Source organism: Spinacia oleracea, chromosome 3 (genome assembly GCF_020520425.1).
Source record: "Spinacia oleracea cultivar Varoflay chromosome 3, BTI_SOV_V1, whole genome shotgun sequence".
Taxonomy (NCBI): Eukaryota; Viridiplantae; Streptophyta; class Magnoliopsida; order Caryophyllales; family Amaranthaceae; genus Spinacia; species Spinacia oleracea.
In genome coordinates, this window is record NC_079489.1 from 5,653,718 (window position 1) to 5,670,692 (window position 16,975).

Here is a 16,975-nt window from a genome sequence, read left to right on the forward strand (position 1 = left end):
TATACTCTTGCTAGACTTGATCATATATAGCCTGGCATGTTGGCCCGACCCGAAAAGTGCGGGTTTAGGCAACCTTAAATACGCATTTTGAGACAAAACTTGACCCAGCCAGGAAAAACCTGTCTCAGTCCATAAAGCCCGCACCAAATTTATGGGTTTGGACATGAGCTTTTGTGTTAAAGTCTGGCCCGACTTGAATTTTGATCACTTCTATTCTTGCCATAAATCCCTAAAGAAATAAAATGCAGAAAGAAAATGAACAAAATGAAAACCAAGGAAAGCAAAACAAATAAACACGAGGACTACTAGACATAATCCCTAAAGCCCCAGGTGCCAGAACTAATCTCGCAATCGACATCCCACCCAAATCCTCCAATAAAATAGCACGAAGATCCGATGGGAATCGCCTCAAAGATCATCAAACGTTGCTCTAACTCGAGTCCATAATTTGCAAGTCAGTCAACTGTTCAGTTAGCTTCACGGTAACAATGATATATCACCGTGTCTATTGATCATACTCTTACACCTATGAAAAGACGGGGAATTCCGGCATTCTCATGTGCACATAATTTTTAAGCCCACCACCTGTAAGCCCACCTAGGGGCCCTCTCTTGCCGGATGCACCGGGGAGTTTAGCCGGTTCGGCAAAGGCCATAACAAGTACGGAGTATACAAGGAAATACATGAGGTCTAAGGCATTATCTTTTCACCATTTGGGTCTAACTTTTTATTTTTCAACATTGGGGTCAAGTATGTATTTTCCATCCAAATCTAATTAATTGCCACTTAAAACATAGACCATTGGCTAAAAACCTAAACCCCTTAGTTAAGAAAAGTAGCTCTCTCATATCTTGACCATTTATTTTTATGGATAAATCTTATTCATTCATATATTTTTGACTTAAAATATATTTCGTATATTAAAAAAATTAATTTATAAAATTATAATTAAAAACTATTCGTCACTTTTTCCTATTGGATTTTTTCCTATTGGTACATGAATCGGAAAATCTTTTGTTACTATAAATGAGTATCATATGATAGAAATTACACAAAAATTAGCTAATTTGAACAAGGAAATTGATATGAATAATACCCTAAAAGGTGAAAAGAAAAAAAATTAGTCTCTAAAAAGTGAAGGAACTAAAAACTTAGACCCCAAAGGTTTTCTTAACTCAACGAACACCAAACACTTTGTTAGCTTAACCTGACTCATTTTAATTTTATTTTTGATTTTTTCTTTGGGAAATTTAAATGTTCGTTTAGTTTGGTTGATGAAGTTGGTTCCTGATCTTAGAGGGATAACTAATTCGGATTAACTAACATTCAGTAGTTTGCATGCATTCACGTTGTACACAACTACACATCACGTACACATGATATTTAATTTAGTTGCATTCACGTTGCTAATCCAGCTTGTTGTTAATTCGAAGATAAGTTTTTATTTTGCACGATGCACGAGTTTTCTACTACCTCCGTTTCAGAAAGTTCTTTACAGTTATTATTTGCACGGACTCCAATGCAATATTTAACTACTATTATATCCAATTTCCTATGTGAAAAAAATATAAAAATTTGATATTCTGAAAATACATAATGAGACCAATCTAACAAGATATTACATGTAAAGTTTTGATGTATATAATAATGAGAATTTACGGTCAAAGTTTTCATATTTTGGACACATATTCCTAAGCGTAAATAACTTTCAGAAACGGAGGAAGCACTTAAAAATCCAGTTATGTTGACGATGTAATAAATAGGAGGATACCAAAATTTTGAATCAATAAAATATGATACAATTAGAGTATAATGAAATTGAAATTGAAATTATAATGTGAAACAAATAAAATTATCTAACTAAAGAGGAGAAGTGGAAAAGGGTGATCAAATATAAATTTATCATTTTACAGAAAAATAAAATTAAAGAGATGACATATGGCAACATGGTACGCAAAGCGTCGTCATGTTTTAAACTATTACTCCTTATTAGTAGTATGCACAGAGAAGTATATAGATATTGACATTCGATCATATTTTGATTGGTTAATTAATTTCTCTTAATTAATTAATTAATTGTCGTTGTGATAAATTTATACTTCAGTATGATTCTTTTTAGGGGAAGATATATAGCTCGAGCATTTTATTAGTTTAAGTCATTTCGGCCAAAGTGGTGATACATTAGGGAAAAAAACAATAAAAACATGTCAAAAAATAAAAAAAATTACCACTAATATCTAACCTTGCCACAAAATAAGCAACAATGTTACATGTTCGTTTCACATGAGAAAACTTAATGAAATCAAAATACTTCGTAGTTCGTACGAAGTACACGTTATCATTCTTAATACAGTATCATCTACGAAATTGACAGGAGAGAAGCCTCTGTTGGAACTTTTAAGAGTACGTTTTGATGACGTTAATTGCATGACACGTACTCAAACCACACCTTCATGTAATCCATATTGATTACTCCGTATTGTAGTACGTATAATATAAGATGTACCTAATAATTTAACTTATTCATGTGGAATATAGATAAAATATAGTCACGTAAAATCTTAATTGTTAGATTCATTTCGATTTATACTTTCACAGTATCGACATTTTATAACTTTTAATTATACTTTGTACATATACAATAAGAGATCGATATAGTGCATGTGTCGCCAAATGTAAAAATCAAAACATTATAATTAAAAGATCATGAGAACGGATGGGAGAAAGTAACACATTAGTCTTTCACATCACCATCGTATAAATGATATGCTATATCTTGCAACCCATATTTTAATGTTGCCAACTATATGCTTGCTAAGACACCAACTGTGATATGAGTAAATTAAAAATGCCGGCCTTTGCCAAAAGAATTAACTAAAAGAAAATAAATAAATTGTAATGGACTTTGTCTACTACTCCATACTCTAAATAGAAAGGGTACAAAGACGCTTAATTACCAAGCAATAAAAAGCAATAAATCACAAATTTCATAGTATTTTCTAAGCTAATACTTGATCGATCAAGCTATATTGCAACAATGGCGCCCAATCCAGCGAAAACTCTATTTCTCGTGTTCTTGGGAATTATGATCTTCGGGGACGTTGTCCAAGGTAATACTCCATTATGTTGTCATTGATTTATTACTTACTAACTCCGTTTCTCAAAGTTCTCTACGCTTTGGAAAATATGTTCAATGTATAAAAACTTTGACCGTAAATTCTCACTATTATATACATCAAAATGTTACAGGTAAGATCTTGTTAGATTGGTCTCGGTATGTATTTCAGAATACCAACTTTTTATAATTTTTCCAAGTACGAAATTGGATATATTACTCCATCCGTCCCAAAATTATAGTCTTGTTTTCCAAATCGGGCGTCCTATAATTATAGTCCTACTTCCTTATTTGAACACAAAAAAATTCACATATTACCCTCATTTGGGACCACAAAACAAAAAGAAAATGTACTTTATTCCATTTAACATTTACTATTTTCTCTTCCCCAAGTACGTTATTCTTTTTTACATGTACTATAATCTATTTTTTTCATCATCAATGTACTATATTTCAAATTTCCACAACTTAATTCCACTTTTCTTAAAATCCGTGTTTTTAGTCAAACGGGACTATAATTTTGGGACGGAGGAAGTAATAGTTAAATACTTCCTCCGTCTTTTAATACTCGCAACGTTTGTTAGTTTCACGCATGCCAATGCACAACTTTGATCATTTATATCTTAAATTCTCTTTATGCAAAAAATATAAAAAGTTGATATTTTGAAAATACACATTGAGACGAATCTAACAAGATCCCGCATGACTATGTTTTACTTTATATAAAAATCACTAAGAATAGTCAAAGTAGATTATATGAATAGTGGCAAAAGTCCAAACGTTGCGAATATTAAAAGACGGAGGAAGTATTACATTGGGGTCCGTGCAAATAGTAACTGTAAAATCTTTATGAAAGAGATGTAGTACATTGTAAGTGGTATACGTTTGTACTATGCATTTATTATATGTAGAAATTAAGAGTTAATCGATCTCTAAAGTTTTAAACTACATAATAATCCAAACATAAATATAAGGCCTAGCTTCCAATATACTTTTCCAAGTAGTAGTTAATACGGAGTATATAATATAACTAGCTTTTGAGCCCGTTTATAGAACGGGCGGTTGTATAGTGGTTGTTCAGATGTTTTTTTAAGTTTTAATTAGTGGGTACTTGTGATTTTTGGTAATATATGAATTAAATAGAGGTGTAATTTGAAGGTTGGAAAAATATAAAAATTATATGTTGTATTTATGTTGGATGTTAAAGGGGTGGAGTAGAAAAGATTAATGAGTACTCCGTATATTAGACTATTAATAACTTGATGTTTAATAAGGAAAATGGAGTGTAAGAGGCATTAGAGCAACTCCAATAGTGGGCTACAAGGTGATGTAGCTAAGTTTGACACATCATATTTCTAGCTACAATTATTTTAAGCTACAAACTTTCACATTGGTGGACTACAATCCCTTGTAGCTCCCTATAATATTTAATTCATATATTTCCCCTTTTATTTTTTGAGCCATCTGCCCAAAATAGGTACAATGTTTTAGTAGCTGCTGATGTCATTATTGCAACAATGGTGGGCTACCTGCTCATATATTCTTTTTTCTCGTGAGCAGGTCCATTTTCCAACCATTGGAGTTGCTAGCTCTTAGAAGTTGTAAATTATAGAAACAATAAAGAAAAATTGAAAAAAAAAATTGATGGATGAAAGGAGAGATGGCACATAACTTCTAATAATAAGATGTCACATGGCTTCTAATAATTTATGGTGTTCCTTTTTAAATACTAGGTATAGATGTGATAATACTATGAAATAACTGAAAAATTATAAAATAATGCTGGCAGGGTTTAGCTCATGCGAAAAGGGTAGCGAGAATATGCAAGGAAATGACTGCTCCGACGATAAAGCATGCAGAGACGAAGTTTAGAAGAGAGTGCACCTCTGAAAACACATTCAAAACAGGTTCGCGTTGCACCTGTTCTTACTTGTGCTGATTTCATATCCTCATTCTAACATGGGGATCGGAATCGGATCATCTCGATTAATTAATTATTAAACCCATTGCCCAGGGGCGGATCTTTGTTGTGGCTGGGGTGGGCCTGGCCCCCCCGGCCGGAAAATTTTGTAGTGTATTTTTAGTTACGATCCCCCAAAATTTGTGTATAATTGTATAATTACATAGTATATTGCTTAATTTTTTTCTACCGGCCCCCCTCGTAAAACCGTTCAAGGTCCGCCACTGCCACTGCCCACCACCCTTTCATTTCCTATGTATTCTTTCCTACTCTATCTATCTTTTTTCTGTATTTCATTTGTTTTGTCCGCTTGTCAATTTTCATCTGCTCAAGTATTATTTACGTATTATTTGAGGGAGGGTTTCTCTTATCATCCCCCCACTCTCAAAGTGTCTAGCCTGTTAATCTGGTCGGGTTGATCCGTGCGGGGTTCCGACCTGGTAGGACTATTCATCTTACCTTGTAAAAAAAATTTTTTAAAAAATAATTATTTACGTATTCCTTTTTGTATGTCTTATTTTAATCTTGACACTTTAATTCTTTTTATTATTATTGATATTGTACTCTATTCATTGTTATTCTTTTTTTTTTTTATAAATGCAAATTAATCCATTCATTAATCATCTTTTCACTTTATCTAAAATTCATTTATTGTATTTTTTGGATAATGGTGAAAATAACTTATATTCTTTATTTTTTTAAAAATTAAATAAAATAGGACTTCAATCCACTAATTAATCTAACAACCAATAAAATTGCTTTATTTATTGTTTTGAAAGACAAAGTACACAAATGTTATTTAAAAGAAAAAATTTTATCAATGTAAATATCATAATGGAACACCTTCAACGGAATACGTAAAGAACAAGAAGGGACGGATGGAGTAACATAAATGCTCCATAATATTTTGTCAAAAATCGTGGCAAGTCATTATTTAATTTATCAATCAAATTCATCAGGTCATTAAATCTCTCACACATTCCCATTTGAGCATTAAATCTCACACATTTTCCGAGTGTCAGATTTTGGATAAGTGAAAACATTACTACGAAGTAATTAAACATTATTTAAGTAAAAAAACAAAATTTTAACCATATTAATTATTTGTTAAATCTCATGCATGATACAAACATACAGAATAAGAAAGGACGGAGGGAATATCATTTTTATAGGAAAAATTATTTTAAAAATCCAACATTTGTTTCTGCATGTATATTCTTGCCTCTTTCGCCGATGGTTGTATACTTGTATACAAACATAAGACTTTGTTCTCTTCACCTTATTCTTATTGTTTATTAGATCAGATCAAATCAAATCAGCTCAGAAAAAACAAAAAACACCCACAAAAAACATTTGGATCAGGCCGGATCAAGCCAGGCTAGAAACTAGAAAAATCAAACTAGGTCAATCGAAGATAACAAGGCCTTTTTGTATGAGCAATTGAGCATCTGATCATCTTCATACCATAATCTAGTGCAGGAGCTTCTCCTTCCGGACAGTCATGAGTTTAACTCATTTCATTATCAAAGATATTAGTGTTTGTATACTTTTTTTCATTAGTAATCAGAGTGTTGCATCTTGTATGTGTTACTTTCAAGCACATGGTAGGGAAACAAAGGAGAAAAACTTTAGGACAAGAAACATAAAAGGCATAGTTGTGTTAGTGAAAATCTGTCACACAACTTATAATTAACAAAGGCTCGTGCTCGTCATTGGGAGCTTCTTTCTTATTGTTTTTAGATTTCAGTTTTCAATTTGTGTTCCTTTTTGTCAAAAAAAAAACTATAACATAGGGGGAAGAGTATGTTCATAGAAATAAGTTGTTTGACAAATACAAGATAGAAAAGTGAATCAATAATCGTTTTTAGATTTCAGTTTTTAAGTTGTGTTCCTTTTTCCATGTTGATCCTTTTTTGTCAAAAAAGAAACACTGTAACAACGGGGAAGAGTATGTTCATAGAAATAAGATGCTCGATAAATACAAGATAGAAAAACGAACCAATAATAGTTAAATATGAACAGACAAAACGCAATTGGTAGAAGGTAAACCCGGTTGCTTGTAGAGCTACATGCAACCGAATCATTTTGTACTTTTAATGCTTCAAAAAGCACATTTTTATTGTTTAAAAGCACATATTTACCTACTAAAATCACATTTTTATGGACAAAAAAACACATCCGCTATAGAAAGAACATATTGTCGAATAAAATATAATCGCTAAAATAAAAAGATCTTGTCAGAAAAAAAAAAATGTTGTGTTAAACTATAAAAATGTGATTTTAAATTGAAAAAATTGTGCTTTTAATCCCAAAAATATGCTTTTAAATTGAACAAATGTTTGTTTTTTACCCAGTTATATATATAGCTACATACAACCGGGTACACCTTCTAATTTGTGGACAAAACGAATGCAATAACCGTCTGGTAGTGGTTAAGGGTAAGTATAAAGTCATTTTTCTCGGTACTGAAAATTTATACGATCACTTTTCTCCTCCTACATAAATCAATTTTGATGACTTGGAAAGTTGAAGTCAAAATAGAGAAATATTGATGAGACTTTGTGACCTTGTTAGCTGTTGCTATTGATTATGGAATATGGATGGTGACAGGCAGTTAACTACTAATAGTTTCAGCTTGCAGATGAAGTATTACTATCACTGTCAATTCACAAATTCTTATTTACAATGTTTGTACAATAAATATTGTACACCGAAGTAAAAGTTGACTTAAAATGCTTTAAAGTTACATTTATATATGTAAAAGTTATCTATTTTTTAATGATAAATTTTTCATTTGAATAAAAAATTATTTCTTCAAAATCACTAATAATGTATAAACTAATCATTTAACCCTTTAAAATGTTTATCTATCAACTTTTTAATTTTATAATATAAAAGTTACAGAAAAATAGGTTAAAGTTACGAAAAACTGCATAAAAGTTATCTTGGTGTACAATAAATTTATTGTACACCTTGTGCGCGCAAGATCTTTTGGTGCCAATTTCTTCAAAAAATGTATTTTAGGATTTGTTGATTTGGTATTTTTTCTGCTCTCTTTGTATGGACTAATAAATGTGGACGAGCCAAAGAGTTGATTGCAAAGTGTAGGAATACTACACTTACTCAACCTTTCCTCTAAAAGACACTACATAAGAAAAGTATCATGATTCTGTCACATATTGAATTCATTATAATGTACGACCTATTATTTATTCTGTGGTGTGAACTACTAAAGTATGTACGTTAAATAGTGGTGAAGTAATTGATTTGTCAATGGCGAGTTTAAATTTTCTCCCATAAGGAATAAAAAAAAAGGATTACAACGTACCTTCATAACTCTAATGTATACCATCAATGTATCTTACTAATAATATTGCACAAGATGAGAATCATGGGTTAACCTAGTGGCTGAAGGTCCTCCTTCCACCCATGTGATAGGGGGTTCGATTCTCATCCCTTGCAAGAGGGATCCCCATATTTTCCCTCTGGCTCATTCCAAGGGAAGCTTCAATATCTTACCTTAAAAAAAAGAAATTATTGCACAAGATTATTGAAGGAAGATAGTGGAGATGTTTGACAAATGACTTTCATGTGACTTTTTGGTTGATTTTTTACTTTTTGTTTAAACCAAGCGGCCAAATTCAAAACATTGTTACTTTTCGTGAGCCAATTCCTTTTGTATATTTACTTTGTAGTATTTTCCTTAAGAGAAACAAACAAATTATTGAAAGTTTTGAAGAAGTTTGAGCGAACCTATAAAAACAGACATATATTTTTTGTTTTTTTTTTGTTGTATTTATGCTCAATAATTAATTGAACAGGATTGTGCTTTCTATACTATGACACCATGATCTAAATCAATCATCTATTCCAAATAGTCCAGATCTTAAGAATGTTTTTGTACAACTACATGTATAATTGGGTGATCATAGCACATTACATAGATGATAGATGACAAACACAATCAAATTGAAAGAATATTCTCATTCTCTATGGTTTATTCAATTTAAAATATTCACCGACAACCAATACTATTTTTTATTATAATAAAAATAATAGTCACAATTGTACTTGCACAAGATACAACTAGTTGTACATAAAAAACGTTAATTTCTTGGCCTTTTCTTTTCCATCAAGTTACTTGAAAGATTTCTATCACATTCTTTTTTACCACATCAAAAATAAGCAATTAAAATTTGATAGAGAAACCGATTTTGAAAGGCAAGCAATCAACTAAACCAATCATAAAACCAAAACAAGTACTCAAATAACACTACACTAAAACTTAGGTGAGAAATCTAAAAGCAAAGCAATGTGACACAATTATACTCCAACTTGTAAAGTAAAATTTAGACATCACCAAATATCATTGTAAAGTCCCCACAAATAACGTGCTCATCATCCACTCATCTTCCTACAACTTCTCCACATTCTCTATTTAATTTATTTTTTGTTTTAAAAATCTTACACATTTCCGGAAATCTAGAAAATTCCCCCTCTATAGTTCGTTGGATCTTCAACAGTTAAAAACCCAATTTTGAAAATGGACGTTTGTCCTTAATTTTCTCTCTCTTGATGTTCTAGAGAGAGAAAGAGAGGAAGAAAGAGTGAATGAAGAAGAAAAGAACCCTCTTCCTTTTTGTGAGGGAAGATTATTAAATTTTGATTTCATTTGGAATCAATCGATCGATCTTCCCTCCTCTCTCTCTCTCATCACCATCTTTATGTTTTCTTTATCAGTGTCTTAAATTTTAATTTCTTTCTCTCTCTAGCTTGAGCAGAAACAGAGAAACAGGGGAAATTTGTAGAGGGAGAAACTTGGATTGAGAATTAAATTGAAATTACGAAATATTTTGAGATTCTGAGAATTGGGTTTTTCAATTCGGTTTGTGGGTATTGTAAATTGATCAGTTTTGGTTGGAATTAAATGGATATAGATAGTATTGAGTGTGTGTCATCAGTGGATGGTTTGGAGGAAGAAGAGATCCCTCATCTTGACAACCACCATAACAACCACCATCACCACCACCCTTTTCCGGCGAAACAGAGGAGTAATGTTGTAGTTCCCACAGCCATTACACCAGCCACTAGCGTTCATGAATTGCTTGAATGTCCTGTTTGTACAAATTCCATGTACCCTCCTATTCATCAGGTATTTTAATCTCCTTTTCCCTCCTTGTCTTTTGAATTATTTTTTTCATTCCATTGCGGCCGGTTTGGTAGGTAGTAATAACGATGAATGTCAAAAATGTATATGCGGGTCTGCTGTTAAAGATTTTTTTTGTTATTGTTTATTATTATTGTGGTTGTTGGGAATGGATTTGATTTTTATAGGATAATAATTCAGAAAATGTGATCGGAATTTGGTGGATTAGTTAGGCTTTAATTGATTTGATGAGGTGAAATAATGTCGGGTTTGATTTTGTTGTCTGAATTTGTGTAATGTGGTTTGTCATAATAGATATGATGTGATTTAATCAAAGTATGAACTCCCTTTTACAAAATCATTTCGTCTCTTCCATGGCTTTTTTGCTTGATTCTATAATTAATTAAATTATTGTCTAATTAGCTCCATAGCCTCCATCTAATTCAATTGAGAAGAATATATCGAAAATTTCATTAGATTTAAGGTCTGTTTGGCAATACTAGCTGAAATTAACCTGAAACTGATAAGGCAACTGAAATTGATAAGGTGGTACCTGAAACTGATAAGGTGTTGAAACTGATAAGGTAGCTGATTATGTTGTCTGTTTGGTAGACCTAATTTTATAAGTACCTGAAATTTTTAGTAGTTTAATTGACATTCTATATATTTTAACATCTATAGTTAATTTAATTGATGTATTACTCCTTAAAAGTTAGTAGTACGGAATAGCTATTATTCTTAAATATAAATACTTCATGCTATAAATCTAAAATATTTTTAATACAAAAACCAATATCCTGATCAATCACATTGCTTCTAACAAACCAATCACAAACAAGATTAACACAAAACAAAAACAAAAATTAACATTAAACAAACACAATTAACACTAAACCAACAAAATTAACACAAAACAGCAAAAAATAAGGGATGTCCAAGATAAACACTAAACAAACAAAATTAATGTTAAACAAACAAAATTAAGCTAAACCAAGCAAAATCAACACAAAATCAAGCATATTTACCATCATCAGCAAAAAAGAAGGGATATACATGGTCGTCGCTTTCAAACACCATTATTCACCAAAATCGTACCACCAAATTAATCACATTGCTTCTAGCAGACCAATGACAAACACAATTAACACAAAAACAACAAAATTAACGCTAAACAAACACGACTAACACAATTCTGTTTTTTTAGTTTTGTATTGCGTCAATATATGTCCCAGTTTGTAAACAAATACTTGCAACAATTTCTCAGGTTGTAATCAACATTTTATGGTTCTTTTAGTTGCGTCAATGTCCCAATTTGTAATCAAATAATTGCAACAATTATAGTTTACGATCGAACCCAAAAAACTCCAAACCAACATCCACATTTATAATAATAAATAAAAATAAAAAAATCAAAGTAGTAAAATTGACACAACTCATCATATAATTTACAATCAAAAATCAAATTCAAAGAAAAATAATAAGAATAAAGAAAAATATAGAGAAGTAGAAGGAATTATCACATACCCAATACGACTGCTGAGCGCTAGAGAGAGGTCTGCCGATATCTTTTTACCCAAAGAATTACGAGTATAATGTTTCATTAGTGGTATTTATTATTTTTGAGGGTTTATCAATTATTTAGGATTCTATTATCAACTTTTTTTTAAAGAAAATAATAATTTCAGGAGCTGAAACTCAAACGTTAATCAGATTAACGTTTCAATATCAGTCACTTTTTCCACCTTATATTTTATTTCAGCTACCTGCCAAACACTCCTAATTGTTTAAGGTGACTTATCATATTAGCACCTAATGATTTAAGGTGACTGAAATAGCTTACCAAACAGACCCTTAAGCAAATATATATAGTGCAAGGGTAATATTTTAGCAGTGTACTTACTTTTCAAATTGATTATAATCACATTCTAGTTTCAGTGTCTCAAACATTATGCATCTATTTCTCACATCACCTACAGTATAATTGCAATTTTGACCCTTAAGCATAAGTTTTTGTACACTTGATGTGTTCTTTAAGTTGTATTTAGAAGCTTGGGTTCGTTGAGAAGAGTTACTCGTATAAACTGCTTTAGTGGTGAAATTATGATGCTAAACCCAATACTTTTTCTTCTTGGAAGTTGATTTGTGAATTGTGATCAAGTAGTCAAGTATGTTGACTTGAGAAAGGACCATAGTCTAAGAGAGAGGACCATAGTCTAAGAGAGAGGACCAATTTATGAAGTACTACATCTTTGCAAGCTGATTGCTTGTGGCCATTATGTGCTTGGAGCCAGTCAAAATGTTAAATCCTGACGTAGATTGAATTACGGAGGAACTGGTTGTTTTTGGTTTAAGATTAAATTGATAATGATCTATCTCAATCAGATGACTGGCACCATATCTGAAAACATTGCAGTCTTAGGGCATGCTTGGATTGGGTGTAATTGATTATGGGTGTAATAAAAGTCAAACCACCATAATAAAAGGACAATGAAGGTGAATTGAGGTGGTTGCAAGGAGGGTGGTGTGATGGTATTGTGATGAGAAGTTGTGGTAGTGGTGGTGTTGTGAGGAGAAGGGAGGAAGGGGGGAAGTTATTAGTATTACCCCCAAATGAGGGTAATAATCACCCTAGTGGGATGGTGGGTAACTATTCCCCCCATGATGAGGCTATTTGTTCCCCTTTCCCTTTTATTTTCTTCTTGCCAACACTAGCTTGTTTCCTTTGCCACCACTTCATCCCCTCATCATCACCTTTAATTACCTTAGTTTGACTTTTATTACCCCTTTAATACATTACCCTCAATCCAAGCATAACCTTAGGGGAAATGGTACAAGATAAAAGATCAAAAGATTTCCTACATTCTTTGCATTCCCCTAATTAATCCCTGTGTTTGCCAAATGATTCTCCGAATAAGCAGTTCTCATAAGTTGTTCTTGTTTGAATCTTTCCTTATCTTTTTCTATGAGTTTTCGACTGTTGTACTTGTATACACTGCCCCAAACCATACCTGGAAGATAACAGATAACGTATTAAATGTTAGAACATGCAACTTTAATGACTCCAAAGTACAATCCTCTCTTATGAACAAACAGCTCTCATGCCTTCTTATGAAGATTGATACTCTTGGCTATAAAAAAGGGATCCATTTACCATCAACAGGCTGGTCCTGCATCTATTTATATGTCCATCTTTTGTTTTAATGCGATGTATGGAACAAGAGGGTGATTTTTTATTTATTTTTTGCAATGTGTGTGCCTCTTTATCCTCACCTTATCCAGTCTAGTGCCTTTAATGCTTAGACAAATACATGTGTGGCATATTTGCAACTGAGGTCCCAATAGTCTCTCATAAAACTGTCCTTATTTAGAAAAGACGAGGTCTAGTTGCAAATTGTTTTGATTCCAACCTTTTCAGGTTGGTCTTAATTTGTTTCTGGTTTGTTTTATGAAATTTGATTAGTGTAACTGTTACATGTCTTGTATTTGAATCAAATCTGGTGTAAATTTTCTTGACGAATTTAAGTTGCATAGATGACTGATAATGGTTTTGGGTTAAATGCAGTGCCATAATGGACATACATTGTGTTCCACATGTAAAGGAAGAGTTCACAACCGGTGCCCTACTTGTAGGCAGGAGCTTGGTGATATTAGGTGCTTAGCTCTTGAGAAAGTGGCGGAGTCGCTTGAACTGCCTTGTAGATATTACAATTTGGGGTGCCCTGAAATATTTCCTTATTATAGCAAGCTCAAACATGAGACAGTCTGCAATTTTAGACCATACAACTGTCCTTATGCTGGATCCGAGTGCTCCATTGTGGGTGATATTCCCCGCCTCGTGACCCATCTCAGGGATGATCACAAGGTGGATATGCACACCGGAAATACGTTTAATCATCGCTATGTAAAATCCAATCCCCGGGAAGTGGAAAATGCAACATGGATGTTGACGGTTAGTGAAACTCTTTCTTGTAGATTTTTAGCATAACCTACATTAATTTGAGAATGATTATATGATTCGAGTGTAACATAATCGACCCTAATGTCTGCATTCCAGCGTCTTAGCCTTCTTTCATTCACCTGAGTCACTTAGGCTCCGTTTGTTTCGTGGGAAAACCATCCCCAAGGGAAATGGTTTTCCTTACTTTCCTCTGTTTGTTTGGGCCAGTCCAACTGAAGGAAAAGTGGGCCAAAAAAGAGGTTTCCATAGAGGAAAATACTTTTTCCTTTGCAATAGTTAGATCGCCACACTTTCCCTTCTCTTCCCCTAATGTCTCCCCCCTAAAATTGTTTCCATACAACAAACAAGATAAAACCACTTTCCTCCGGAAAATGTTTTCCTTTGCAAATGTTTTCCGTCCATTTCAAATGGAGCTAAAGATTCATTTGTTCTTTTGGCTGTGGGATGTAATGGACTAAATCAAAATGGCTCTTAAAACCTCTTCGCTTCGTCGTCTCGTTATTACTTTTGGGTCAATTGGAAACAACCTCTCTGCAATTGCTGGGGTAATGTTGCGTATGTCCGACCCCCATTACCCCGCTTCTTGTGGGAGCCTCTTTGAGGCAATGAGGTAGTGATGATAATGAATGTATGTTGTCACATGGATGCCTTAAACTCGTAAACTGGACTGATGTCTTCTCAATTTTCCTTCAGTCTTGTTTGTTCATTCTTTCCCATCTTAGCACCGAATGCATAAGTCTGTTTGAACTTCATCTAGACACAAGTACTGTATTAGTTATCAGAATCAGGTACATGATTAAAAGTTTGCATTCTTATCTACTATCTTGACAGGTTTTCAGTCATTTGGGCCAATACTTCTGCCTCCATTTTGAGGCCTTTCAACTACACAATGCCCCAGTATACATGGCATTCCTCCGTTTCATGGGGGACGAAAATGAGGCCCGGAACTACAGCTACAGCCTCGAGGTTGGGGGAAATGGGAGGAAAATGATATGGGAAGGAACCCCTCGAAGCATTCGAGATAGCCACCGGAAAGTGAGAGATAGTCACGACGGTCTCATCATCCAACGGAATATGGCACTTTTCTTCTCGGGTGGGGACCGGAAAGAGTTAAAGTTGAGGGTGACTGGAAGGATATGGAAGGAGCAGCAAAACCCTGATGCTTCTCCTTGCATACCAAATATGAGTAGCTAAGCAAATCTCGTGTCCGTGTTCGTGTTCGTGTTCATAGAGGGGTGTGTTTTGGGGGGATATTTTTAATATTTTTGCACTTTTCATGCTATCTCAATTTTCTCTATTTTTGGTGTAATAGGATGGAGATATTTGGGATGGCTTTGAATTGGAAGTTTCTCAGCTTCTGTGATTACTACTAACCTCATTTTTTTATACTCTTTTGGCATGTAACCTTTGGTGTTGATATTCTTGTTAAGTGTTTATAATGGTATTAGTAAGATTACGGTAGCATAATGCAGTATTAGTGACGCAGTCGGAAAATATCAAGAAAAGCAAGTGCCAATCTTTAGAACAAACGAACAAATTTACAAGCAATAAATATGTAAAAACTCGAAATCCACCAGAAAAGAGATAAACTCTCAGAATTTTATTATTATATTAAAAGAATATTTGCCTTCTAATGACGAATATAAAGTGTTTAAATAGTTAACACAAAACCTTAATGGGAGACGGAATTAAAAAAAAAAAAACGAAAATAATTAAACTGCAGTTTTCGAGCCCTAAACGAACTCGGATGGCTTAAAAAGCCCATCAATCACGGCGTAGGTATTAAGTAATCGGACGCCAGAGACCCGACTAGTAGAATTCATTTCGTCAATTTTCAACAATTTGCCTCTTTGTCGAATCGCTTCCTACGTCAATTAAGTGTCTCTCCTCTCGAGGGGAAATGGAATTAGTAAGATTACGGTAGTAAGATACAGTATTAGGCGACTCTCCTCTCGAAGGGAATGGTCGATGATTCTATACTCGTGTCTCGAGGATCGAGATATACCCGAGTATCAATTTTACTAGTATGATTAAGGATTTAAGGTAGCTATTAATCCATTATTGAGATTGCAAAATGATGTTCCTTCCAAAAAAAAAAGAGATTGCAAAATGATGTAATGGTTGTTGGAAAAGACACTACCACATGATCCTCATGACATGATTTCTTTATCTAAAATTCAAATTGTTGATAATGTTCCAAATTCAAACCCATTTCACCGACGCTAGTTGTTAATTGATCCCTTCGTTTTTTCTAATGTGAAGTATTTGTTTGAAATTTTGCAATAATTCAGAACTAGTATGAGCCCATACTAATGTACTGAATTTCTATAAAATTAGAAAGTAAATAAAATAGTGCATTAGATTTAAAATATTTACTTTGTATATTATCATGGTAGTAACACAAATAGAGAGTAGTTATGAAATTAATAAATCAAGGATATATCTACGTTTGTATGAGAAATATTTTTTTAATGATGTTAGTCAGTTGAAACGTTGGTAGATGTTTAAGATAAAATGTCATATTCTAATGATGTAACATAAGTTATAAATTGTATGGTCTAACCATTTGACTAAAGTACCTACTTTTTTTATTTGATTGAATATACATCAAATGCAGAATAAAAAAATGACGTTTTTTATATTTGTTAGATTGATTCGAATTATTTTTCAATTTATTTCATAATTTTTGAAGATTTGTCTTTATATTTCAATTCTTTAATCCAAAATTTGCTACTCCTTATTTATATCTCCTTTTTTCTTGCTTGATTGAAGTTGTGAATTGATTACTTGTCTTTT

General features: G+C 32.9%; 1 protein-coding gene across 1 annotated transcript; it reads left to right on the top strand.

The window, feature by feature from the left end:
- Window positions 1-9,448: 9,448 nt before the first annotated feature.
- Window positions 9,449-15,583, top strand: LOC110783114 (E3 ubiquitin-protein ligase SINAT5). The gene is made up of 3 exons (XM_021987413.2): window positions 9,449-10,227; window positions 13,784-14,170; window positions 15,011-15,583. Exons 1-3 carry the CDS (start codon window positions 10,003-10,005, stop codon window positions 15,371-15,373), a joined length of 975 nt encoding a protein of 324 aa, XP_021843105.1. The 5' UTR covers window positions 9,449-10,002; the 3' UTR covers window positions 15,374-15,583.
- The last annotated feature ends 1,392 nt before the right edge of the window (window positions 15,584-16,975 follow it).